The following is a 27,248-nucleotide window of genomic DNA, read 5'->3' as shown; positions in this document are numbered from 1 at the left end:
GGCTGAAAAAGGGTTTTAGTCACGAAAGTTTTTCTTGAAACAATTAATCATTTATATCACTGATTAAAATTATTTTTTTTGTAATTTTTTCCTTAGTTTTTGAATTTTTAAAAGCAATTTTCTTGAAAAGCCTTTTAACCTTTTGGTTTTCAAGACATTCTGCTTTTGCCAGCCTGCACATTTTGAGCACCCGCTGCAATTTTACAGCTGCCAGCTTGTGTCAGTGTGCACAATTGGAGAGACTAAGTTTGCGTATTCAGTATTTTTTAGGTATATTGTAAACTACTTTTACAATATTGTTTAGAAACAAACTCTCTCATTTTCCTAGTTTCTATTCGGTCTACAATACAATTTCTTTAAAAAACAACATTAATACAATTACGATATCTGACCGGAACGGTGGAATATCGAACATGGGGCAGTTTTTTATTTATATATTCTTTTGTTATTTATAGGTGAATTCTAAACAATATAAATGCAAAAAATGTTAAAAAAAAAAAGATCTAACTATCTATGTTCGACCTAAGTTTAGAGAAAAATCGACTCCCCACTCTTTGGGGTATATCTCCACTCGTAGGACATTTCTTTAAGGACATTTCAGGAAAAATGTAGTTGCCATAAAAAATGTTTACCTAGTTTTTGAGATAATGGCACTCATATCATTATTATTATGGACTCATATTAAATACCATTCTTATTTTTAACAAATTTTATTCTTGTTCAAATGTACTTTTAGAGGCTCAAGTTTGAATAAAGTTGTTGAAGTGAAATGGCGCAAAGTAAGACCCTTTCATCCAGCAGTATTATTTGTTCGGTATTTTTGCTGGTATTTTCGGTTCGAATGTTTTTGGAAATGGAAAAGCAGAGCAGAGCTAAATTGCAATCAGATCTCGACGCGACGGCGGTGAAGAAGCATCAGTAAAAGCGCGCGGAAAGTGTATGTTTCAAAACTCCGCTCAGAAAACCATATTTGTTATTGTAAATAATATTCCCTTAGAAGTTTGGAATATTTCCCGCGACAATTTTTTTTTCGGTGAAATTTCATACCGTTTTGCCACAAAAAAAAAAGAGGAAACCAAAACAACGGAAATAGTTAATAACAAAGTGCGTGAGCCTTTTTTTTATTATTATTTTTCGTGTGTGTAAGAGCGGTGATTTGGCGCTGTGTGTGTGTGTGTGAGTGTATTGTGCATCTCACTGTTACTTGTGGTCGTGTAGGTCAAGGTGAAGCAGCTGCACCGTTAGTTTTCCACCCATTGACTATGCAGTTTTCAATCGCAAATGCATTTGATATTATGCATATGTGTGTGCAGAAACCCTAAAAAGTCAATATTGCAGTTAGTAGCTCTCTTTCGCACTGCCCACCCTGCCTGCCTCCCAACCACCCTCCCTCCCGCTCGCACCTCATCGAGTGAGATAAGCACTAGATAAGCATGTGTACGTAAGTTACTGTTAAGCTTAACCCTTAGTGAACAACAAACTTGCACGCAAATGAAATGTGAGGTTTAAAAATATATAGAACACAATTAAACAAAAATATGAAACAGTAATTAAAGTGTGGGAGTTAATCCCCCCAAAAATCGCAACTATAACCGATTAATATGCGCTAATAAAACTAAATATATATATTTTCAGTACTTACCTATGTTATAAATTAGTTGCCCATTTTATATTAACTTTTAGTGTCAATTTAATGTGGCAGCACTAGCAGCTGGCAACGTGCAGCAGTAACAACAAAAACATAAAACAACACCGGATTGTGCAACCTGCAACTTGCAACACAAGCGGCAAAACGGCGTTTCTACCGCAGCGTCGCCTCTTCGGCGGCGGCAATGTGCCCCCCTCGGCGACCATGAAGCATCAGCCGCCGCCCCCGCCACTCCCGCTCAGCCAACCGCCCACGATGGGCGCTACAGCGGCGGGGGGCGTGGCCAGCGTCATAAGCACGATGAACGGCAGCAGCAGCAGTGGCATTGAGGCGGTTAAATGCCGACCACCCATTTACCCCAAACGTAAGTAAAAGCCTCTTTCCATGCTGCACACAAATTTGTAAAAAAAAAAAAAAAAAAAAAAATCAGAAAAGAAGCAGACGAAAACATCAAGGGGTTGATGAAGCAGTTTACAAAGGGGTTCACCGTTGTATTGTATTGTATTGGTATTGGCACTACTTACTTCTAATGCGTAAAACGCATTCCCAGAAAACTCTGGTATTCTCATAATTTGACTGAAAAAAGACAATACTGAACACAGTAAAATTCCTGGAAATATGAACGTAATGAAATGATGTAATGTTTGTGAGATTTTCGAAATCATCAATCAACGAAAGATAAAACAGATCACCACCATTTTCGCTCGGTTAAGCTTTTATTTGGAATTATTAATTAATTTCTTAGTAACTCATATCTATGATGCATAGCTAAACGAAGCCTACATCATAACATGGCTCAAGTTATCATACCAAATTGATAACGAGAACGACCTTTAAAGATAAGCGGTTGATTAGCTACAGGCCCAGTTAACCGAATGACATTAGTTTAAAGAATGTTAGGAATATTATAATATTAACATTTAGGCACAACTCCACATCTTGGCTTACAGTGCATTTGGGTTCCCTTTTTTCCACGGGCCAATTGCATTTGGCTGGATCGATCTTATCTGGTATTTGGCATTCGGTATCTGGTAACTGGGATCTGGAATATGGGATCTCGATAGGCTGCCCCATTACGTGGGGCCCACTTCGCTGCTTTTCCGCCGACAAGAAAATTGACTGGCCACCGTAACTACGTATGTATATGTACAAATATATATGTATGTATATATGTACATACTGTATGTATTTTCCGATGGTTTTGGTTTCGGTTTTGGAGGAAAGTCGACGGCGGCGGCTTCCTTTCCTTTTTGCCCACTTCACTTTGTTTTGGCTTCGCTTTCGCCTTGGATTTTTTTCATCAACTTTTTCTTGGCTTTTCGACTGGGGAGTTTGGACTGAGTTGGTTGTTGGTTGCGACTGCCGTATTTGGTAGGCGTAGACTGTGTTTTTATTTTATTATTATTTTTTTTTTTTTTTTTGCCCCATGTTTTCTATTTTGTTCCTACTTCTCAGCTTGTGTAGTGTGGCCGCACCCAAAACCACCCAGCACAATCCCAATTGCAGATCGGTCTGGGCCTTGGGTCTTTGGCTCTTTGGTCTTGGCCATTTGGCTACTTGGCATTGGCCTTAACTTGGTAACTTGGTTACTTCGGTGGGCAACGTGACCGCAGCTAACGGTTCTCCTGGTTGACATGTCGTTAGTGGCCGATGAACATTTGTGTCGCCGATATCGGGCTACGGCCCTCCTAACTTGGCCGAACGACCTATTGGAATCTATGTTTACTATGCTACACCGCAAGAAAACGAGGTCAATTATAAGCTTTTCAATTGTATTTGATGTCTATCTCAATAACTTCTCAATGGTCATATTTTTGATTAAAATTAAAAGAACACAGTAACGTCTTAAAGTAAAAGATTACATTGATCCCAAGATGTTATCATCATACTTATTATTATATTATTAATCACTTATGTTCTAAGACATTTATGACTCAGTAAGATTTGTTAATATCCATTAAATTCAATTGGAATATATTCCCAGCCGGTTCATATGGAGTGTAATATTTTTATATGCATTTATTAATCGATTCACAATTTGGTGAGCAATAGTTTTTCTCACTTCATTCAGCTAGCAATGACTAGCAAACACATGTTTACATACAGACATCTAGAATAAAACGTGATAAGATAAACGCAATATTTATAAATTTTCACTGAGCTCACCTCAACTGGTGTTTTATTTTGTTAGTGGATTATACAGTGTTTACTAGCCAATTATAGCAAGTAAGCCAGTTTGAAAATATTGGCATATTATGGATATATAATGGATACAATCAAATACAGTGTTAAGTCAGTCAACTCTCCCCAAATGGCGTTCAATTAGTTGCATTGGGAAAAATCACGCTCATCGATTGTCTAAGTTTAGTCATCCATTTCCATTTCCATTTGCTATTTCCATGGTGCATTCCTTTCGCATTCCAAGTTTTCCAAGTTGCAGTTCCAATTTTTATTATGGAAGGCTTTCGTTGGTTAGTTCCAATTAAAAATGCCGCAGCCTAGCGTTTAAAAACTCATTAGGAGCCAACTTCATTGTTATGGCAAATGAATACACATCTATGTACATACATACATATCTACCGCAATTGTGGTTGTCGTTCCCTTTGCCCGATGTCAGCGATATGTTCTACTATATGTTTTCTCTCACTCATTGTTCGCATGATGTGGGGGCGTTTATGTGCAGTTGTACAGCAGCGGTCAAGAAAGTAGCAAGTAGTCAAGTAGTAGAATTCAAATGAATGTATAATGGTTTTGGTTTATCTTTTATTTGCACTGAAGTTTTTGATTACTATTCACTTCTCAGCAATACCGACTCTACTTTTCTGACCTCGTCTGTGCGCAGTGCACAGTGGGAGTGGAATTTTCATGGCAATTAGGGAAATCAGTGCATAAAGCTGTCAAATTCCCCATTTACTGAAAAGGGGTTAAGTGTCTGATGTTTTCGGCTATGCATGTATTATTAATAGAATGCGTAAATCTAGACAGGGTGCATTTGGGCCTACATATCAGCAGAGAAGTGTTGGGATGTCAGATCAATTTCAGAGATCAAAGTTTTAGACTGACATCGACTAACAACAATTGCGGTTGAAGTAATAATAACATATACACATATGTAGTTATTTAAAACATCTTGTCTAGTCTGCCTAATCGAATGCAAGTTGTGTAAAGCTAAATTTACAGATTTTGAAAATCTGATCGATTAAACGATCAAAAACAGATGGATGTGTATATGTTGAAATCTGAATTGATAATACTTTTGATTCCCCATTGGTTCTTATTTACCCCTGTAAAGATACGAATTTGTATGGCTATTTTCTGAATTTTGGATCGGGTTTAAAGATAAACAATTTTCTGTGTGTGGAAACCGAAGAAGTTCGAAATCGTAACGAATGGAAAATGCTTCTTTGGATGCGTGAAATTCCCTTGAAGATGCCCTGTGAAAAGTTGTTTTGGGGCAGGGGTAGACAAGGGTGGTGGGGAAATGGATGTGGAATGGGAGGCGGTAAACCTGGCCAGCTACTTCAAATGCCGTCAATTGTTTTCAAAAGTTTTCAGCGTGTCAAGAGCAGAGATGCGGCTATTTATGGAACAGTGCAACACGGCACCAACGAATGCCCTTGGATGTGTGGACAGGCGTACAGTGGAGCCTGGCCAAGACGATCCAGGGAGTTGATAGGGTGGGAAAGAATATGCAAACAGTTTCAGGCGTTACTAATATAAATTAGATGCTCTAAACAGTGATTTTTAAATATCTCAACGAAAGTGTAAGATATTTTCGATTAGGTAAGAAGCTTGGCTATAGATATTGGTCATATTGGAACCACTGCCACTATGGCTCCTGTCCGCTTGCCTTTGTTTGCCCAACCAAATGCCTGTGATTCTGGTCTGTGAAAATGGCTGAAAAGTGAGCGGCAAAGAAACCCAATGCCGATGCACGTTCGATGGCTGCATCGAGCGAGAGTCACTCCAAGCCCCCAAAGACCCAGAAGTCCCCCAGGTCCCCCAAGTCTCCGCCTCCAGATTCCCATTTCTTCGTCTGGGCACTCGTGCGTTTAACGAGCCACTCGAACTCCAGAAAGAGGAGGAACAAGATGCGTAGGGCTCCAAGAAAATATAACAAGATTGCAGGGCACCGAAATCGCCGATACTCTACTATAAATTCCAGTCTAAATGATATTGTAGTGATACAATATAATATATACGTATATATATATATACATATATAAATGTTTATATGTATATACATATAACAATTATTCATAGATCTTTTTTATTGTAACAAGTGTCTTTACCATTTGAGTTGAGAACCCCGCCTAAAAAAGTACTTAATCCTATTTGGCATAGGGTAAAAAAGCGCACTTAAGAACATACAAAAAATGAGCTGCATTTTGCCGCATAACTCGAATTGAACTTAATTGAAATGAAATCGAGACGGGTCGGTGAAGGGGGGGGGGGGTCGAATGAATGAGCGACCGAGATTGAAATTGATGTGTCGCCAAGTGTTAAATGGTCTGTCATAATGCCGATCAAGATCGAGTGTGTCGAGTGGAAAATAGGGAAAATCATTTCCCAGGCCATTTGCCAGCGATTCCGATCAAACGTTGAAATGCTCAAGTGTTTGACACCCAACAACCTATCTAATAATTCCCATGGGCATTGCAACTGCCACTCGGGTTAACAACGGAATGGAAGGGAATTCTGCCAGAGATGCCTCTTTTTATTTATTTATATTTTTTGAGTGTAGTACATTTAGCGACAGACGACCCAGCAATAATGACAGCGACAAGTCTAGTCAATGAACCACATCGCAGTGGGGCTGAACGCGGGGGGAAAGTGGGTGGGGAAAGATGAAAACTGCAACGCCCACAGAAAAGCTCTTTGGGATAAACAAACGACAATAAGCAGCGGCGATTGAGATCGAGATCTTCGGGCACAGTAAGAAATATTGGACAGAGGAGGCAGCTATCAGATTTACGGAATAGAGAGCTCAGATTTTGTCGGAAGACGAGTGTGGGTGGGTCTGGAAAATGGGAAAAAGGAAAATGGGAAATGGAGATAGCTGGGTGGTGGGGGTATTACACATACGGGTTGTGGGTGCTGTCTGTGGGCGTTTTCACATCTCAACTGATGATGGAAAAGATAAAGCAAGTGAAGGAGAAGAGCCAAAAGTTGAAAGAACTCTACTTTTCCTCAATTTGGCTTGCATTTTACACATCACATTTGTAAATACTATTATTATACTATTAATTACGAGTGTTATATATATATATTTTTATACATCAAACATTTGGCAAGCATTCTAATAAAATTCAAAAAAAATGTCTATATTTGGGATTCAATTAAATTTCGCTCAGTGCATTTTGCATCTCACCCTTTAGAATCCCGCTTGCCCCTGCCCCTTCTTGTTTACACAAGCCAATCTTTCAGCCGGGCCAAGTCATTGTGCTCATTAGCCTTCCTTGCGGTCTCGGTCCGATTTCGCACATTTATCCGACAGATGAAGATATGCAAAAGATATAAAGATATCTGTGGAGATAACTGTATCTGGGCCCTAAGTCCCAAACAAATATCTTAGTCCATTCCATGTTTGCACGCGATTCGCAACAATTGAACAAAGTTTCCACAAAATATTTCGAGACATACTGCGATGATCATGCGATGAGTTTTGTGGGGGGGGGAGGTAAAAAGAGGTATTTTCCAACTGATATATCCCGATTTGGTAGCGTGACGAGGGTGCATAACATCTATGCTTTAATCTTTTGAGTAACACATAAATTAAGCAAATATCTCCCAAACTTTTTTTTTAATAAATAATTATTTAATATATATGCATTGCAATCTCACGGACCATAAATTTTCTGTATTTCAGCAAATTTATTGAAATACTTTCTTTATGGCAACATCTATAGTTTTTTTGCTTAATCTTAGTTGCCAAAACTGAAAACTGAGTCCACATTTCCTTTGGCCAGTGTCATTAGGCCGTTTTAAGGTTTGGACACTTCAGGAAGAGGGTTTGTACTCGAGTTGCACTGTGTCACCCTGCAGAAGAGTCCTTATTCCATATCCCTTGGCCTTGCCAGCTGAGCGCTTTTCAAACTCGATTTAATGCGAAACGTGAGCGGGAACAATGAACTGACTGTCTCCCCGCTGAGTGACACCCTTAGGAACTCAGGAATACGGTAACTTGGGAAATCAGGGGGTGAGTGCTTTACCAATCCGCGGGGGTGGGCCCGCAACCAGTGCTACCATATCGCAGGAAGCGTGGAAGGGGAAGTACCCAGACTGTCACGGGGTGTGAATACAAAACGGTTTGTAAACAAATGCAAGTAACCTGAGAAGAAACTCTGACTGGGGCATTGCAATTTAAAAAAAAAGGAATTCGACAAGAATTATCAAGTTAATATGGTTCCAATTCTGTCACATTAACTAGTGTTTTAATTGAGAAGGCCTTTCCTAAGATTAAAATATGGAATATAAAACCATTTATTTGTATGATCAAAAGTTTTTGAATTTCATGGGATAAACCAATTTCGCAACTATCTGGCAGCCCCGCTGAGCGCCCGTTATTCCATCACTTACGGCCAAAAAGGGTCCCGTAACATCTGGCCCACTTTTTTCCGGGCTTCCGTTAGTTTGAGCCAGGTCCTTGAGCGCACGCGCCGAGAGAACGCGACTAGATGGGGGTGATAGTACGGGTGAAAGTTGCATTTCGGTGTTGCCACTTAACGTAACATCCTTGGAACCGGATAGTGGGCGGTGGGCGGAGAGTGAGGGCGTGTGGCCGAAGGGCGCTAAGGAGAGCAAGCAACAGAGAGAGAGAGAGAGAGAGAGAGAGAGTGTGTGTGTAAGAGATACCATTAAATTTGGATGGTTTTAGGGCAGTTCGCTCGCCAGTTGCAGCTCCACCACAATACAATAAAGTGTTCATCAAACTCGGGGATTTATTTTTTCAACGACCAAACAACAAACAACTACTGACTCTCACTACGAACGAATATCAAACCAAAAATAATCAACGCTTAAACAAGCAAACAAATCCAACTATGTGGCAAATTTGCTGATAAGCAGGAAAATAAAGTGAAAACCCGGAAGGCAGAAAAAGTGGCGAAGGCTTGGGCCAATTACGTTTTAAGTAGGCGTTCCGTATACACACGAAAGTCGGCGGGAAAGGGCGGCACAGGCGGCAGGAGGCGGAGGGAGTTACAAGGACCAAAGGACCAGGACACACACCAGCAGCAGAAACATGTGTAAGGAGCATCCAAGGGGCACAGATGGAATGCATGGGCTTCTTCCCCCGCATCGCAAAAGCTGTCAGCCCTTCACTCGACAGTCATTGCCAACATTTCATTTGCCTAATGAGACGGCGATGAAGTCGCTCAAGAGCCGAGATTCAAGACCCAAGTGCAAGGTCCTTCAGTCGATTAGCCCGTTTTGAGTTCTCACTCCTCAATTAAACACTCGAAGAATAAATCGGTGACCGAGCACTTGGTTTGATTTAAAGATGCATCTATACCATCTGATATATTATCAGTTTTTCAAGGCATTCAATCATAGTATTTTCATCCTTCGAACCTTTACTTTAAAGTCTTTTACTATAATTAACTATAATTAATAACTCTACTAATATTTTCTTATAGCTAAAACGCCGTCGTTCGACAAGGATCGCGATTACATAGGCTTTGCCACGCTTCCAGAGCAAGTGCACCGGAAGTCGGTGAAGCGGGGCTTCGAGTTCACCCTCATGGTGGTCGGCGAGTCCGGACTGGGCAAGTCCACGCTGATCAACAGTCTCTTTCTGGGCGATCTCTACAAGAACCGGCAGATGCCCAATGTGGAGGAGCGCATCGAGAAGACGACGAAGGTGGAGAAGAAGACGATGGACATCGAGGAGCGGGGCGTCCGGCTCCGGCTGACGGTGGTGGACACCCCGGGATTCGGGGATGCCATCAACTGTGAGGACAGCTGGCGCGTCTGCACCCAGTACATCGACGAGCAGTTCCGCCAGTACTTCACCGACGAGAGCGGCCTGAATCGCCGCAACATCCAGGACAATCGGGTGCACTGCTGCCTCTACTTCGTGCCGCCATGGGGCCACAGGTAGGATCCTAAATAATTTTCATTGTTAATTATGCTAAAAAATTTAATATATGGATTACATGAGGCTTGAAGAAATGCTTACATATTTATTTATTAGACTAGAATTCATTACATATAGAGTTTTAATATTAGCGTTTCATGTTGTTTTATTTATATATTAATTTTTTTGTTTGTTTAGTAAATGCCACGATAATGCGAAATCCACTTTGAGCAATTTTTCATGCGTAACAATTATTATGTTACGTATATTATATACGATGATTCTTGATTATTGTGGAATGTTTCATGACAAATTTTGTGCGTTCTTGGGTTTCTGGATAGCGAAAAGTACTTTACATATTTTTGATATTATTGTAGAAATATGGAATATAGTGATGTTAACTTCAATCCTATTTTCAGCCTGCGACAGATGGACCTCGATTTGATACGGCGGCTGCACCGCAAGGTGAACATCGTGCTGGTGATCGGCAAGGCCGATTGCCTCAACAAGCAGGAGGTGCGCAAGCTGAAGGAGCGCATCCTGCAGGACCTGGAGGACAACCACATCCAGCTGTATCAGTTCCCCGAATGCGACTCCGACGAGGACGACGACTTCAAGCAGCAGGACCGCGAACTGAAGGCCTCCATTCCGTTCGCCGTCGTCGGCAGCAACACCATTCTGGAGGTGGCCGGCAAGAAGGTCCGAGGGCGCCAGTATCCGTGGGGCGTGGTAAACGTGGAGGATCCGGAGCACAGCGACTTCATCAAGCTGCGCACCTTCTTGATATCCACGCACATGCAGGACCTCAAGGACACCACGCAGGTGGGTGATACTATTTTATACTACTTTTAGAGCGAAAAAAAAAATGCCGCCTTATCTTTGAGCATTACTAATACATATACTCTTGAAATGTTTCAGGACGTGCACTACGAGAACTTCCGGGCGCAGTGCATCTCGCAGATTTCGCAGCACGCGCTGCGTGAGCGCGGCAAGTTGAAGCGGGACTCGATTAGCTCGACCAATGGATTCGACGCGGCCATCTCGGAGACGGACAGGCTGCTCCTGCAAAAGGACGAGGAGATAAGGAGGATGCAGGACATGCTCACCCAGATGCAGGAGAAGCTCAAGCAGACCCATCTCATGGAGATGAAGAAGAATGACAGCGTGATCGACGTCTAGGGAACGGAAATGGGAACGTGTTCAATTTTGCACCGCCATATATGCATCTACCTACTATATAGGACTTATATGGTGACCCAGAGAAATCCTGGAGCAGCTGCAACCAAATCGACTTTGTTTATAAGCTAGCACAGACTTTTTAAAAACAAAAACAAAGACACCCAATTAAATTCAAACAAAAACAAAACTGATTAAGACAACGACTCTCCCCCCCCAAAAAGCACAAAGAATCCGACGAACCAAAAACTTCAGACATCACACAGCCTTTTTCAATTTTGTAGCTAAAGTAACGATTTCGTTAAGAACTAACGATTAAATAGAACACGTCTATCTCGAGACATTAGATATTGATCAACACGATAACGATATTATACCAAAGTTTAGGGAGTTTCAAAAACTTAACGCAAGTAAATTGTTAATGGAAAAGATCAAGAAACCACAGAGGCACATAGAAGTACCGATAACGATAAACGGAAAGACATAGACAGATCCCAAAAATGTTTTAATTTATTGTACAAGTATAATTTTGATATATTTGATTTCCTTTTGTTTTGGTTTTAAAGAGCAAAACTTGAGAATAGGTGAGTTATAAGCAAGTTTGCTTTATTTATGTGTAAAGAACTTATACCATTTATATTGTAAGAATATATCAGATCGGATGATATAGGACAAACCGCTGGAGGTTTTGGCACTGAATTTCCATGAATCGACTTTCAGCAAGTTCCAATTATTTATGCTAATTACGTATTATCAGATATATGTATCTATGAACAAAACCTATTTTGTTGAAACGAATTGTTAATGAATTTATTTTAAATTAATCGATTAAGCCTTCACGCAACAACCATAATATTTAAATGAAATTATAGTCGAAAAATTATATATAAACATAGCGATTGCTAAAAATCGATTTCAAATAAAGATAAAAACAATTTAAATGGTGCATTTACAAACGACATTGCCTTGGAGAACTCTTTTTAAATTTGCAGATTGGTTTTCCTTTTAAGGAAACTACTCGAATGCTTTGAATTAAAAGCGGCTAAGTGAATTAATGGAAACCAACAACTAATTTAGCAGTCTATGATTTTAAATTTTGAAAACGGCCCGTGTATCCCGCTTTGAACTGCTTATTTCTGACACTGCTTGCCAACTGCTTGCCGTGACTGCCAGTCAACGAGTGCAACAGTTGCGCATCACTGGCTGATTTGCACACGGTTATCGATAAGTGCTTGATTTGTTGCAATGCCGAAGGGCGGGAAAGAAGAGGAGATTCTAGTTAATTTAAACAAATTAAAACCAAATTAATTGTGACATATATGATTTATTTTTGTAGTTGTTGCTGTTGTTGTGACAGAGAGGCGAATCGTTTCGATAACATGGCAGCGATGACGTCACGCGCCACGCAGCTGGGACAGCAACAAAAACAATTGGATTTGAACCGGCAAGAACTGAATATTTTGGCATTATTATTAAAAATTCAGTATTTTGGCATTGGCGCGGGCCAAGATACACTCATACACGCAATTAGCACACACACGCACACCGCAAGTGCGAGCGAGATAGCAAGCACTTACTCATGCGAGCGGAGAAGAAAAGCAAAAACAAAATAAACGAAACTGAGAGAATTCTGCAATATCATATTCGGATGTGGATGTGATTGTTATATTTTGTTATTAGTTCAGCGACGCCACTCGTCGTCACCCGTAAACGATGTCCGAAGATGCCAAGAGTAAGTGCACCCAGTGAGCTGGCACTTAATGCCACAGACCCATTAAAATCGAATAAAACTCCAGGTCCAGGACCACGCACACGGAACATCATCGAGAATCAGCTGTTCCGCCGGCAGCGTAGCCTAAAATTGGAGGCACTGCAGCGCCAGCGGACCTTGGATTCCAACGATGGGGTGGAGGGATTGGGCGCAGATACGGAACCCTTCGACAAGGTCAGTTATTTTGCATTTCATGAGGTGCTGCGCATGGTTTATTTACGACAGATCTTCATCTATCGCCAACAACAGACGCACATCGTCATCATCTTTACGGAGAAGGCCAAGCTAAGACACTGTCAGGATGTGGAGAAGATCATTCAGGAGTTTGGCATCCAGACCACGCTGGAGATCGTAGGGTAAGATGGGATTGCGTTAGATACATAAAGAACAGCAAATCATACAAGTTGTGTGCTTGAAAACTACTAAGAAGTACTAAGAAAATTTAAATATTTAAGCCATGGAAAATCATTTATATAACGCATTAGAATATAAATTTACAGAAAATATTAATGCTGTAGTATTATAAAGTCTATATTATTAACTCATACGCAAAAACAAAAATGATTTTACATAATCAATAGTAACAAAAGAAAACTTGAATGAATTACATAAATTATTCAACGAGAAAATGTAGAAAATATAGTTTAAAAATCTTCACAGATGTTACATTAATGGCTGTTCCTATAAAATTATAGCAAACTTTCAATGAAAAACAATTAGGATTTAGGACACATCAGTAAATCATTTTAAATTAGCAAACAACAAGTGCATTGTTTATAATACAAAAACCAGATCTTTTGATCTCCAATTTGTTTAGAAATGAAAATCGATTTAACTATTTGTTTACGAAAGTGCCTGGTTAAGCACTCCTCCAGATTGGCAAGCAACTAATCCAATTAAATTTCGTACAGGAAAACCGAAAAGTATCTCTACCTATCGGCCAGCGTGGATACTCTGCTCCGTTTGGCCGATGCCGCCGAGCTGGAGAAGATGACCACCACGCACAGCATGCAAAAGTTCAATCACGGCTGCATCTCGGACTTTCTACTGCCCGGGATGGGCAAAGAGCAGATCCTGCGCTACTGCGAGATACCTGTTCTCATCAAGGACGTAATCCAGGACGGCATTAAGTCCTACGTGCAAAAGGGCTACATAGAGGATATGTTTCCCCTCCACGATATCGTAAGTTATAAATATATCCTAATTATATACATGGATAGATTGTCTAATGTTATGCAATGCATCAATCTATACACTTAGCTGTATCTCGAACGCTTCAACTGGAACCTGAAACGCACCAAGCTGCCCATCGAGGACATCCGGAACTACTTTGGTTCCAGTATAGGTCTTTATTTCGGCTTCATCGAGTTCTACACGAAGGCACTGATCTTTCCCTCCCTTTTTGGTATACTCCAATATGTATTCGATCTGAACATCTCGCTGGTCTGCAGTTTCTACGTTGTTTGGACCACGGTGAGTTAAATTGTTAATTTTCAAGGCGAAACAAAGTAAACCTTTGCACAATAAAAATAAATTGCTTTTACAGCTTATAAATCTAAGTATAGCATCACTTAAGTGCTCTTAAGTTGGAAACTTTTAAGTGCTATAGTAAAAATAGCTAGCATGTATGTATTTTGATCTTGCAGTTTTACCAATTTTCAAGTTTGAATAGTTTAAATATATCTATACACCGACTAAATCATTGCCACAAAAAACAGTTAACTAAAGATTAAATACACTAGAGCTGGCATAAAACGTTATGGTTTTGGTCTTCCAATCGATTTTATATTAACATATTCCTATATTTTTAGATTTTCCTGGAGTTGTGGAAGCGTAAGTGTGCCGGCTACTCGTATCGATGGGGCACCATTGAGATGAGCAGCCTGGACAAGCCGCGATCCGCATATACGGGCCAATTGAAACCGGACCCCATCACCGGCAAGATGACACTCCACTATCCGATGCGGTACACATACCTGCAGATGTACTGCATCTCGTATCCGGTGGTGCTGGGCTGTGTGGTTGCCGCCGGCTGGTTTGCCCTCTACCAGTTTCAGATCGAAGCCGAGGTGCTGGCGGATTTCGGACCAGACTCCTGGCTGCTGTACGTGCCGGTTATTGTGCAGTCGGTGCTGATTGCGATCTTTTCGTGGGCATACGAAAAGCTGGCCACATTCCTCACCAACCTGGAGAACCATCGAACTCGATCGCAGTACGATCGTCATCGGGTCAATAAGCTGATGCTCTTCGAGATCGTGAATAACTTCTTCTCGCAGTTCTATATTGCCTTCGTGCTGCACGATCTGCGCCAGCTGAAGTACCAGTTGATGATGCAACTGCTGGTCTTCCAGCTGCTGTGCATCGCCCAGGAGATTGGTATACCGCTGCTGGCGGTGCTGCGCCAGAAGTACGCCGAGTTCCGTCATCGCGAGGTGGCCGAGGAGAAGCTGCGATCCATCAGTGATCTGCCGCGCTACGAGCAATCGTTCTACGAATCCGGACTAGATGAATATCATTCCACGTACGAGGACTACCTGCAGGTATGCATCCAGTTTGGATTCGTGGTCCTGTTTGCCGCCGTTGCCCCATTTGCCGCCATTGGAGCTCTGCTGAACAACGTCTTTGCGGTGCACATTGATATGTGGAAGCTGTGCAACATCTTTAAGCGACCATTTGCAAGGCGCGCCAAGAACATCGGCGCCTGGCAGCTGGCCTTCGAGCTGCTCTCAGTGATGTCGTTGCTTAGCAACTGCGGTCTGCTCTTCCTTCAGCCGAATGTCAAGTGAGTTTTGGCCTTTTTCTGACTTTCTTACTGATAATCATCCTTTTTTTAATCCATCAGGGACTTCTTCTCTCACTGGCTGCCATCGGTGCCGGATCTTTCGTTCGTAATCTTCGAACACTTGCTGCTGGGCCTGAAGTTTCTCATCCACAAGGTTATTCACGAAAGGCCGCGCTGGGTGCGCATCGGACTGCTAAAGGCGGACTTCGAGACCAGCCAGGCTCTCAAGCAACTCAAGTGGGTGTAAAACGAATTCAATGGAGAAACAATAAAACATCTAACGAACTATGTACTTGCAGAAAATTCAAGGCGGAGGCCAACAAGATGGCCTGATGGGCCACAAGATCGCCGGATCTCCCACTCCACTCCTTTTGGTGCTAATGAAACCAGTCCATTTTAAATGTTATTATTTATAAACATACGACTAATCGCGTTTACCGCGAATGTTCGAGACCAACGGAAGTAAGGTGCCTTAAACCTAAAACTCATATAAATATGTCCACAGAGTACTTAAGATACTGCTTTTGTCTGGCCGGGATTAGCGTGCGCCTCGGAAGTGCCGGAACGCCAAGTAGGCATCCAGGGCATGCAATATTCCCGCTGCATAGCCCATGTACTGAAAGTTAAGGAGTTTAAAGGGATTTTTGGTTAAATATAGGCATATTTTTTATTTAAATCAGCAGTACTTACATAGCAGGCTGTCATGGCCGGATATGCCCAGAATCCGGGTCGCACCAGGAACTGCGGATGTAGCCATACCACGCAGGCGAAACCCATGTAACTGGATGAGCTGAAGTACATGCAGCTGGCGAGGCCATTGAACAAGGTCTCCTGGAATAAGAGCAATCACCATATCGTTAGATCAGAAAAAATTAAAATTAAAATGCATCCTTCAATTTGAATTGAATTTTGTGTTCGAGCAAGTTAGTAGAGAATCTATTCTTCACTTGGAAAAGCGCTCCAAGTCAACCTACGAATAGTGACTGCCGAATGAGACTGTAGGATTTGTCGGAGAAGGCGTAGCACAGTAGCAGGATGCCAGTGGTGGTGAAGCAGTGGCCGGTTGTGGCCAGGAAGCTGGTTAGCGCCTGGCCAATGGAATCGGCGTATGGTACGCCGTAGCGGATGAGCAGTCCCTCGCAGAGCATGGCCAGGCCCAGTTGCATCAGCTTCAGGAGGCCGATCCGCGACAGAACGAACCCGAAATTGATGCAGGTGCAGACGCGACAACAGCATATCCGAATGCCCAGCGGCTGGCCCATTCCTCGAACTCCAAACGAGGCCATGGTCTGATTGCAACTGATCCGGCGATGCAGCGACTCCGCTTTGTTGTATGTTGTCGTAGTGCCAGCCAACCAGGTTCTATAAATAGCTGCCGATACACATGGACCCCAAGTGGTGCATTTCCTTGCATTTCCAGCGACGTGGCAACAAATCCACCCCAATCTCCAGCTAAATTTAGAACAGCAATTCACAATGGGCGAGGATTTGTCTATGCGGAAGGTATCTTCCTTAAATATCCGATTTAATTTCTCTGAAACTACATGATATATATGTTAAAATATTGATACAACTTGGATATCAACCTTTTCACCTTTTAATTTGATCCATTTACCCAAGTGTTTGCTATCCTACGTTCAGTTTGATTTTCGATGCCATCCAAATTCTAGTCGCCAATTCGAATCGTTCCAAAAAAAAAAAACGTTAAGCATAATTCCCCAAATTTCGAGCTCACGCGAACGTGAACCACTGCCAGGATGTGCATGCCGTATTTGAGTAAGCTCTTCGGTGGAGGCGATCGCCGGCAGCGTCGCACCCGCGATGGAGGCGTCACCCCACTGCCCAGCCTGGCCAATGTGACCCAGGTCTCCATGGACACCGTCAAGTCCGCCAAGTCAGCGAAGTCAGCGAAGTCGGCTAAATCCGGCAAGTCCGCCGGTCGCCGTAGTACCACCGCTGCCAATCCTCCTGAGTCCAGTGTCAGCAGCAATGAGGATAATGCGGAGCAACCTCTGGCGACCGCCTCCCGAGGAGCTGTGCGCAACGCCACCGCCTCGATGGCCACCAGTGCTGCTCCAGCCGACGAGGCGAGGTCGCGCCGCTCCTGGTGGGGATACTTTGGCATGAGCAAGAACAAGAAGTCCAGCATTGAGTCGCTCTAGACTGCCAAGGATCGGGATTGCAGCGAATTGCAATGCATATATTCAATAGGAGTTGATGGTCATCGAAATTTGGCTTGCAGTAGTCCCCTATACACTTATCAAAAATCTTTTGCTTTTTTCGCTTTCAAGATATTAGTTAAATAAAAATGTTCCATTTCGAACCTTTGGAACACCAAAAGTTCTTAAGTTTCTATATGGTAATTATGGCAACCTATTATAGCATTTTAAAACGTTCTCTCAACTACAATAATTTATTTTAATAATAGTTTTCAAAAATTCGTGTTAGGCTTCCAGATCTCGTCAAACTGTCAGTACATTTAAAATAGATAAATTTTTAGATGAGATAATGAAACTGGGGGAATCCTGCAAAACATGAATAATCTAAACTGAAATAAAGTTGCCAACTAAATTGGTCAATAAATCAGGGAAGTTATGGCCAAGTTATATGTATGTATGTACATATGTACTTTCACTTTCCCCGTCGATCTCTACGCCCCTGAGCTTTCTTTGTGCCCGCTCTGTTCTCCGATTTCTTTAGCCGATCGGTTGGCGCTCTAGAAGATCGTGTTGTGTCCGGGAAGGGGGCGTGGCAGGGGCAGGGACAGGAGCGGGATGCAAACAAAGCTCAAACGTCGGCACCGCCAGCGATTAGTGTAATTTATCAGTCGCAGCGGCAATTTATGTGGCTAAGCCCGATCGGTGGGATTATATACATTCATATATCTATATAGATGTACATGTTTGTGGGATTGTTTGTTGTGTGTGGGGGGGTGGGGGGTGTGGTGCTCGTGCGGGGGTGGATGCTTTTTGACAATAAAATAATGTGGCTGTTATCACAAGTAATTGTTGCTGCCGGCAGTTGTTATTGTTGCTCCTACCGCTATTGTTGTGCGCTGTCGCTTGCGTCAATGGGCGGCTACACTGCGAGAAATTGGGGCTAAGCGAAAGGCAATTTATGTAAAAATATACCAATAATAATAAGATTACAAATAAGACAATAAATATGAAGGTTTAAAATCTAAGATTGCATTAGAAACGAAGGTATTTGAGTTATTTTTGTAGAATAAACAAGTATAGTTTAAAAATATTTAAAAAAATATTTTCCTGTATACATTCATCTACTTTTGTATTAATATATTCAAGCGCTTATTTATAATTCTTCTTGAATATGTAAAAATGGATTGTAATGCAATTCTTTAAATGTATGCAATTCTTATATACTTATTAATTTTAAAATTTTTTTAAGTGATGTTTCGAATAAAAGGTAGCTATAACGATGACGCCCCAGAAATGCTGTAACAAGTGAAACCGTTCAGAATTTGCATAAATCGTTGCAAAACCCCCTCCACCCCCCTCCACACTCCATAAAGCGGAAATTTTGCAATCTGCAATTAGGAATTTGCCAATTTCGTCACGAATTTTGCACGTGCATAAATCATTGCAGTTAGTTGGTCAATAATCAATCGCCCGTCCAACTTCATCCAATTGGAAATGTGGGATGAGAGGCATTTTGCGATTTTTCGCTTTTCCGAAAAAACAACAACTACGAACACACAAAGATCTCTTTATGCTCTCTTGTTTATTTTAAAAGTCAAGACTATAGAATTTACACATAGGCATCTGTGGTTAAAGTTATGTATATATATATACATAATATCCGCCGATCGGGCGGAAAATGGGAAAGCTCTGTCTGCCTTTCTCTCATTGGCGCAAATGCGTCTGACGTCGCAGCAACGAAACAATATAACAAAGAAAATGTTAAATTTTCAAATGTTTACGTGAAGAAGCGAACAAACAAGGAATGTAAAAATAATTCGCACTGAAAAATCGAAAAAAAACCACTTGTAAATTGTTAATGGTTGTGCCATTAATTGCGGCAAGACTTACACAAAAAAAAAAAGAAACAAAAAAAAAGGCAAAAAGTCGACACAGTGCGCTGATTGTTGTTCAGTCAAATTAAAAGTGCGACAAATTCTCGCGTTCAGTTGCATTTTCATTTTCATTTGCAGTTTTGTATTTGTTTATTTCGGTCGCCTGACAATCTCCAAATCGCCTTAAAAAAAAAATAAAAAAACAAAATAACAACGTACACAACAACGGGGCATTTAATTAAATAAATCGCAAACATCAGTCAACGGCCTGTTATTTCCAGCCGCCAAATCGGACATTATATCGGACATTCTATATACTATATAGCACATTTCGAGAGATCCAATCTGGCGAGAGAAAACCCAGAACAGGAAACAATTGAAATCATCTGAGAAAACGGTATTTATGATGGGAAACGTGGCCAAAAGCAATATGTATGTACAAATTCCTCAAAAATATCAACAATATAATTTCAGCATAAGAAAACAACATAACAAAATTCGTAAATATTAAAATTAGTAAAAATAATATACATTAGATGTATGGAAAAGAGCTAAATATTTCAAAAATTTATAAAGTGAGTTAGAAAGAGCGTTGTTACGATCGTTTTGAAAGTGAATGAATGTGCTTTTCCCAGAACTTAAACAGTCTAAAAACTGTTGTTGGCTGGCTAAACAAATCGCTTTTCCCCATTAACAGCCAAATGCAGCTGTCAATTGGCAACAACTTGCTGGCAAATAGCAAATATTTTGTGCTTCGTACTTAAAGTTTAATAGTACGAAGCACAATTGTGAGTGGTGGGTGTTGATAGACCAACAACAAGTGCGAGCAGCACAAATGTTTAAAATAGAGTATATTTTTATATTTTTTTTCCTTTTTTTGTTTTTTTTTTTTTGCTGAAACGCCAATTCATGGGGCAACAACAAGATGCAGAAGGGGCGATTTCTTGGGGCGAAAGTCGCAATGAAGGGCCGTAAACAAAAAGGCTTTATCTGGGCCAACATCGAGCCAAGTGAGAAGATAATGGCCAAGTGCCTGGCCAGTCTGGCACACTGATTGACTATTATATATACCCATCATGTCTATAGTTAACCGATCCGATGCGATCCTGGTCTAGAAGTGGTATAACCTGCGATTGCCATTTATTTATAGCAATTTGTTTGCCGCCCCGTCGACGTCACTATCATTTGCTATTGTCATGATTTTTGGAAGTCTAAAAACGTAGAGGTGGAGGAACTTGGCGACTTTTAAACGTTTGCAAAACAAGTACACTCGAACCCATATCGCTGTGGCCCACTTTAATTTGAAATCCTTTTCTTAAGTACAAATAGAGCCCCAATATATATGTATATATATATATATATATATATATATATAAGTTGTTAAATAAAATAAAGGTAAGCTCAGGTAGGAAAGAATGCGAAAGAATGTCACACTCATAAATGACGCATTATCGAAATTGAATTTTGAAATGTCAACCAGTTTCTCCCAGTGTACTACGCGCTGCGTGCCCCGCACCGGAGATGAGTTGACAGAATGTGAACAAGTGCCCCTCGATTGGAAAGTCCAAAATCACATGGTAATGTACTATATCTTCTGCAATGCTGTCTCAGGTGGGAAAACCTCAGTTTCGGAGTGACACTGCAGTTCCGAGTAGATATCCTTTGAGTTTGAGTTCCTGATTAGATGACCTGATATGACCGGCGATCCATAATATTTCGCCGAAATCTTATCTTTAAAGAAAAACATAGCAGCGTACTCATAAGTTTAATTACTAAATATATGTTCGTGCCGCACAAATAATCTTAGTCATTGCTCTTTAATTGAAAACTAACTAGATTGATACGAACAATTTGTTATTTATGTTTTCAGGGAATAGTTATAGATATGGAATCTATATACTGATAGCATGCCTCTCTTTGGTTTTATAAGCCAACGAGTTGCTGAAAACCAAATCTTCTAGCTTATCGAAACAATCGAGAATCGATTATCGAGTATCGATGATTCACCCCCACTGATGGATCCAAAGCGGAAGAGTCTTCCCATCCGGAACGGAAAATTCCGGAATGGTAGCCACTTTGGATTGTCAATTTGTGGGAGAAAAACAAAAAACAGTTTGCCCAGTCTGTCCATCTGCGTCATTGCGAAAAAAAAATACTTGTCGCCCACTTGTTGTCGAAGTGGGCGTGGCCGGAGGTGTGCTGACACACAAACAATTGCGGACGCAAGTAAACGAGAAATTTTGAAGAAAAATTAAAACCCTTTTTTTAATGGGTACACTGCAAATTTTAATGTGATCTAAGCTGATCTGGGCATATCAAGGTAATTACTTCTTTGTTAGATTTATGATATAATGATATGATATGATATTATGATTTATGATATGATCACTTGGGCAGACAAGTGTACTAGATGCGTTCAAGGAAGTCGTTTAGTTTTCTTAAATTATACCAGAAGCTTGGGCCTTTCAATTGCTTGATAATCCTACCATCTTGGCCGCTGCTGTATGCGCCCTTAGATACTTGTACATGGGTTTTAGTTTTCTCTGTGAGGCGCCATGTACCCAAGTACCTCGAATTCCTGAGGATCGTGTTCGCTATGCTGCTTATCAGCCCATCTGGTATCGTCAAATCGATAAATCATGTTCCCAGGGGTTCGGCGATGACAATAGCTGATGACGATGACGATGGCGATGGCGATGGCGATCTTCCCCCACCTTGATCTACTGCAAATGCCGTTCTATTCGTAACTGACTTGATCGCTGGCATTGAGACGCTGGCATCGCTTTCATTTGACAACGATTTCCATTTCAATTCCATTGCGTTCGTTACATTTTAATTAGATTTAAGATCATTTTCGTATCGTATGAAAAGTAGACCCGGCTCAACTTGACGGAGATCGCGTCTCCCTCCCGTTTTAACCCCAAGTATATCAGATATACACGAAAATAGCCCACCATTTTGTCAAATGGTTATATATGTTTAAAGCAACTCGCTCTAAATTCAAAAGAAGATTTTGCAGTCGCTGGAAGTGATAAATAAAATAAAATAAAATCAAATCAATTCAATTCATTTTAATTAATGGTAATTAAATCGAGCACGCCTGAACCGGCCAACAGTGCGTATGAGTGATAGACGTCTGAATCGAGTCGCGTGTGCATTTATTGAAGTTAATGCATATTATTGTTTTATCCACACTTGTGTGTGTGTGTGTGTGTGTGTGTTAGGCAAATCCGGTAATCGTACTTAATAAATGTGGAAACACCAAATTGCATAAAACTAATGCAATTTGTTGAGTCTTTCTGTTGCATAAGCCAGAGCTAGAATACTCTTACTTCATTTATCTACATGATGCCAGCGATCTAACTGCTTTCATTTTCATGTTCCTAAATTGGCCCAAAACAAAGTGTTTGGCCTTTATAGGGTTAAGCCGCCTTTCTCGACATTCTCGCGACTGCGCAGTCGGCGTCGCAGCCGCCGCTTTTGGCGCAATCGAAAGTTACGTTTGGGCTTTACGTAGAGCGCATTAGTCGAACGCCGATTGTCGGCGGCATTAGTTCAGAGTTAAAAGTAAAAAACGAATACAACGAGCATAAGGCCAAAATACGATTAGTAGAGTGCATCTTGAATTTTGATACAGAGATATTGCAAGTGAGTGGTTAGTTCTTGGCCAATATATCTTATATCGTAATATCCTACATATATCTTATATCCAGTGCCATTTTTGTGCTCTGTAGATTTGTGTTCAGTGATAATCAATTGATTGGCGTGAATTTTCGAATGGCGCGTTCTACATTCATTTTAATGTGCAAATTTAGATGATTGCCGAATTTTAATTCGAAAATTTCGCCGCTATGCCATTTGCGAGCCGTAATTTGTGCCATTAAATTGCAAATTGTTGCCACCACAAATGATTAAATTAATTAAATTATTAATGGCGCGGTGGCTAAACAACTACAGAAGACGCGACACTACATATATCACATACTATATCATATATATTGTACATATGTACATATATCGTAGAACATTGTGCTCATATGTACGAGTTGAAAATCGTGCTCGCATTTCTCCAGCGACTTAGCATGCAATCCCGCTTTCCACATCCCATTCCTTCCGGTTCATTTAACAAAAAAATGAAATAATAACAGAGACTTTCTTGAATAAACAACTAATAAAACAAATAAAATGTTTAAAATTATGAGTGCAAGTGCGAAAGTTAATCAGTTCAATTAGACTCTCTTAGGCCCTAAAATACATATACCTTTATACTAACTTTTTAAAAACCTTTTCGGCTTCTGCCCTTTTTTTGTAGCGTGACAAGAAAGTATATAATTTTTAAAGAATATATATCTTCTTACTTTAATATACATACATATATACCTTCTTATATTCTAGCTTCATTTGTCAACAAATAGTTTAGTTGTTTTTAATCCTTGTATTCAATGCAAAAAAAACAGACCAAAGAAATGTTGAATGAATGTCTTAGTTTTTATTCAAGAGCCCTACATGATGTTGTATTTATGCCAGTATTATTGAAACCTACGCACATTTTTTCTCGGTGCACCTTTCGCACTTCCAGCAAACTTTATATCGCTTAGTTTTCGATAGTTATTCGATTCGCATGCAAATCATGTGGGGGATCTCATAGAAAACAAGCATACTGTGCTAATCAGACGGGCCTTTAAATTCCAATCATGAAGCCAAATCAATTTACCTTTTGGAACTCTCCCTACCTCCCTCCCTCCCCCTCTCCAATCATTTGGAGAAGAAACACGGAATAATAGGTGACAACTGGAGATATTCCCCATTTGGCAGCTTCTGATGGCACATAAAAGGGTTTTAGTGCCTATCTTATTTTAGATACTTTTCCAGACACGATTCTCCTTCCAATTTTTTTTTTTTTGTTTTTTGGTGGATACAACCAACGCCTAATTGGCAAACGTGACAGATAAAATTCCTAACTAATTTGAAAGCATCAGCAGTTACAGTCGGTTTTTTTGTACGAAAACAAGTAATATATATTTACTTGGAAAATCTTAATTGGTTTCTCTGAATATTATATAGTTCAGTTTACTTCCGCACTTAACTTGATATAAATATATTTTTTAAGGGGAAACTAGTTTTTGAGTATATTTCCAAAGTGTTTGCACAGCTTTTGAGTGGCTGAATGGATGTCTTATCAAATGTCCACAGTGAAACCTCGCCAAGTTGCGACCCATACATAGACTATTAACGTATGTATGTATATTGTTTTTGGGAAAATGTTAAACCAGCCCTACCATATATTGGCCTTGTTTCAAGAATTCGCACTATTTGTATAAACCAAATCAAGTTTTGGATGCCGGAAGAGAACATTTGTATTCATACGATAGAGTCTTACTGAGGAAGTCATACTGTTTTGCCAGCAGAGTTAGTGAGTGAGTTGTCACTCACAATTAACCGAAGAACATCGCTTTCAAAGCAGCGCTGTAAACAATAAAATCAAATTAATTATGGCCAAATAAATCACTGGCATCCCAACTCGGGGGGCAGAATTATTGCCCTCTGCTGATAAGCGACATGGCATCGCATCGCATCGCTTAGCCGAGCTCCTCCAGGCAACAGCCAATTAATGAGTGCGTCGACAGCGGCGGCAGCAGAGGCAGCAGCGGTAGCAGAGGCAGCGACAGTAGCAGAGGCAGCGGCGGTAGCAATGGCAGCGGCGGTAGCAGAGGCAGCGACGGTAGCAGTGACAGCGGCGGCTATTGGCCAACCAATGTTCGTTGCCGAGGCGGTGAAGTCGAGCGAGAAGTCGAGCGGGCTCTGCGCTTTTTCATCTGCCCCGCTGCGCATGCGCATGCGTCTGCGGTTTCTGCAACTGGGGCAGTACGGTCGAAATTCCGCGGTGCAAACCGATTTGGAAAATTCAAGCTGCACAGTTGAAAATTTAGAAAATTCGAAATCTATATTTGCGAAATTTCAACATTTCAATCAGATCAGTTCAAAATTGCAAGTTTTAATTATTAAATCTTTTTACATAAATAAGCGGTTTTAAGCAATCAAAAAAAATCATAATTTATTGCATAAAAAGCTCAGCTTAATAATGATTCTTTTTGGTTTTGGATAGAGCACACAAATTATAAACAGATGCGTACCATGTTTTTATTTTGTTTTGCTTATCAAACCCAAAGATCATTTGTAGCGACGCTCCACTGTATTTCGATCAATTAGTGTTTGATCACTGCAGTTAGCTAACTGCATTTACACAGATGTTTCACGGCCTCCTCTTATTTTTACCCAACTTGTGCACCGAAAAAAAAATATGATCACTTTGAATTTAAACTTTTGAACGTAATATAATTGCAGCATCGTCTGCTGCAGTGCTATTAAATATACTCATTTATTTATTTGTTAAATGAGACATTATTGGTTTTCTCTTATAATTCATTCCAGAACATGGACTTGAAAATGGAGCTGGGCGGCTACGTGCACTCCGCACCCAACACCAAGCGCTTCGTTGTGGAGGACTCGAGTGAGTGAGATGGCCAGGGGGTTTCCCCGAGGCGGGGGGAAAGGGGTTCTGCCTTCCGGTTTAGAAAGTTGAGGAAGTGCGTCGGCCTGCCTGCCAGCGGCAGTTAAATAAACCTGCTGCCCGCCGTTCCACGCATTTTAAATCGACTCAGATCGGATTGCGTTCAGAGATCGCCGTCAAGTTGAAGTTCAAAGCACTCTGAAAAATAACCAGTACTTAGCTACAAGGAAAAGGCTTAAGAATTTAAAATCCTATTACATTTGAAATCTTCCGCATTGATATAATCCAAAAATACATGACGTCACCATATTATTTATATTATGGAAACCTCCGTTTTGGAACTTACTCGTACATTCTTGAATTTTGTATCAACAGAGGATTGCCTTTTACGAAAATCGTCAATACATTTATGCATTTTTAAGGCCGTTTAGTGCGGTGAAGTCATGTCTTTACATATATATGTTTATTTTTTAGAGTTTGCTTTAGCTTTACAGTTGACCTTGGGTCAATTTACATTTCACACCTGCCAAATTGGAGCAGCACGTCACCTCCAGTAGTCCGTCAATCAATCATTCACTCGCTCACTAACCGGCGGCTTTCTCTCGGTTTTGCAGTTACCAAGGTGACCTCTGATGGGGAGCCGCACGGCATGATGACCATGGTGGCCGGATTATCCGGCCTTTTGGCGGCCATCATCATTTTGGCCGTCCTCGTGTCCATGGTATCTTGTCGCAAGCAGAAGAGGTAACAGCATACATACATACATATGCTTAGCCAATTATATAGATAATTGCATATAATATTCTGATTTTTGTCGTTTAAAAAAATGCAGCACCAACCGGAAGAGCAATTCCTCCGCCAATGTGGTGGCCATGACCAGTGTGGCGCAGGATCAGCCCCAGTTGGCCGGTAACTTGAACGCAGCGTTCGCTGAGAGCACTCTGACCTTGGACAAGGTCAAGCAGGACACAGAGGATCAATGGCGACCCACAGCCGTGGTGGTGGAGCGGTACTAGTGGAAGCAGGAAGCACCAAGCACCACCGTCAACCAGCGGCACATGGGCACGTGATGTTTATTGTAAACGTTTGAGACTGACACTTAGAATAAGGATTTCCATCACCATCTTATAATTAATCTATATAACATATGACACCTTATTTTTTTTTTTTTGCTTGTTAAAATATTATACTGCTATACTATGAAATATGTGAAAATATATATTTGTTAGAATTAAAGGGAAAACCGTAAA

The 27,248-nt window shown here is 40.9% G+C and overlaps 5 protein-coding genes across 14 annotated transcripts; 4 read left to right on the top strand and 1 right to left on the bottom strand.

Moving 5' to 3' along the window:
* Positions 1–881: 881 nt before the first annotated feature.
* On the top strand, positions 882–11,839 carry Septin4 (Septin 4). 7 transcript variants are annotated; one of them, NM_167530.2, is made up of 5 exons: positions 882–937; positions 1,684–2,012; positions 9,286–9,745; positions 10,145–10,547; positions 10,644–11,839. In NM_167530.2, the coding sequence occupies exons 2-5, from the start codon at positions 1,853–1,855 to the stop codon at positions 10,902–10,904; spliced, it is 1,284 nt and encodes a 427-aa protein (NP_728003.1). In that variant the 5' UTR covers positions 882–937; positions 1,684–1,852; the 3' UTR covers positions 10,905–11,839. The 7 variants fall into 7 exon arrangements, with proteins under 7 accessions (NP_728003.1, NP_728004.1, NP_728007.1 ...); NM_167531.2 differs by having other exon boundaries at positions 911–1,104; NM_167534.2 differs by having other exon boundaries at positions 911–1,224; positions 1,636–2,012.
* Positions 11,840–12,159: 320 nt separating this feature from the next.
* Axs (Abnormal X segregation) lies at positions 12,160–15,966 on the top strand. Its single transcript, NM_057429.3, has 8 exons — positions 12,160–12,633; positions 12,698–12,846; positions 12,922–13,028; positions 13,584–13,854; positions 13,933–14,145; positions 14,484–15,454; positions 15,515–15,691; positions 15,754–15,966. The coding sequence occupies exons 1-8, from the start codon at positions 12,615–12,617 to the stop codon at positions 15,785–15,787; spliced, it is 1,941 nt and encodes a 646-aa protein (NP_476777.1). The 5' UTR covers positions 12,160–12,614; the 3' UTR covers positions 15,788–15,966.
* sing (singles bar) lies at positions 14,271–16,758 on the bottom strand. Its single transcript, NM_132918.2, has 3 exons — positions 16,429–16,758; positions 16,145–16,285; positions 14,271–16,070 (listed from the first exon to the last, which is right to left on the bottom strand). Exons 1-3 carry the CDS (start codon positions 16,738–16,740, stop codon positions 15,993–15,995), a joined length of 531 nt encoding a protein of 176 aa, NP_573146.1. The 5' UTR covers positions 16,741–16,758; the 3' UTR covers positions 14,271–15,992.
* Positions 16,759–17,109: 351 nt separating this feature from the next.
* On the top strand, positions 17,110–17,790 carry CG13010 (uncharacterized protein). Its single transcript, NM_132917.2, has one exon. The coding sequence runs from the start codon at positions 17,212–17,214 to the stop codon at positions 17,614–17,616; it is 405 nt and encodes a 134-aa protein (NP_573145.1). The 5' UTR covers positions 17,110–17,211; the 3' UTR covers positions 17,617–17,790.
* Positions 17,791–19,301: 1,511 nt separating this feature from the next.
* Positions 19,302–27,237, top strand: CG13012 (uncharacterized protein). Of its 4 annotated transcripts, none has more exons than NM_001272698.1 (4): positions 19,302–19,884; positions 25,920–25,998; positions 26,613–26,742; positions 26,831–27,237. In NM_001272698.1, exons 2-4 carry the CDS (start codon positions 25,923–25,925, stop codon positions 27,012–27,014), a joined length of 390 nt encoding a protein of 129 aa, NP_001259627.1. In that variant the 5' UTR covers positions 19,302–19,884; positions 25,920–25,922; the 3' UTR covers positions 27,015–27,237. The 4 variants fall into 4 exon arrangements, with proteins under 4 accessions (NP_001259627.1, NP_001259625.1, NP_573144.2 ...); NM_001272696.1 differs by having other exon boundaries at positions 19,302–19,919; NM_132916.4 differs by lacking the exon at positions 19,302–19,884 and adding an exon at positions 23,019–23,135.
* Positions 27,238–27,248: the final 11 nt, after the last annotated feature.

This window comes from Drosophila melanogaster, chromosome X (genome assembly GCF_000001215.4).
Source record: "Drosophila melanogaster chromosome X".
NCBI lineage: Eukaryota > Metazoa > Arthropoda > Insecta > Diptera > Drosophilidae > Drosophila > Drosophila melanogaster.
The sequence above is the reverse complement of the archived record's forward strand: the minus strand, read 5'-3'. Positions and strand labels throughout refer to the sequence as shown.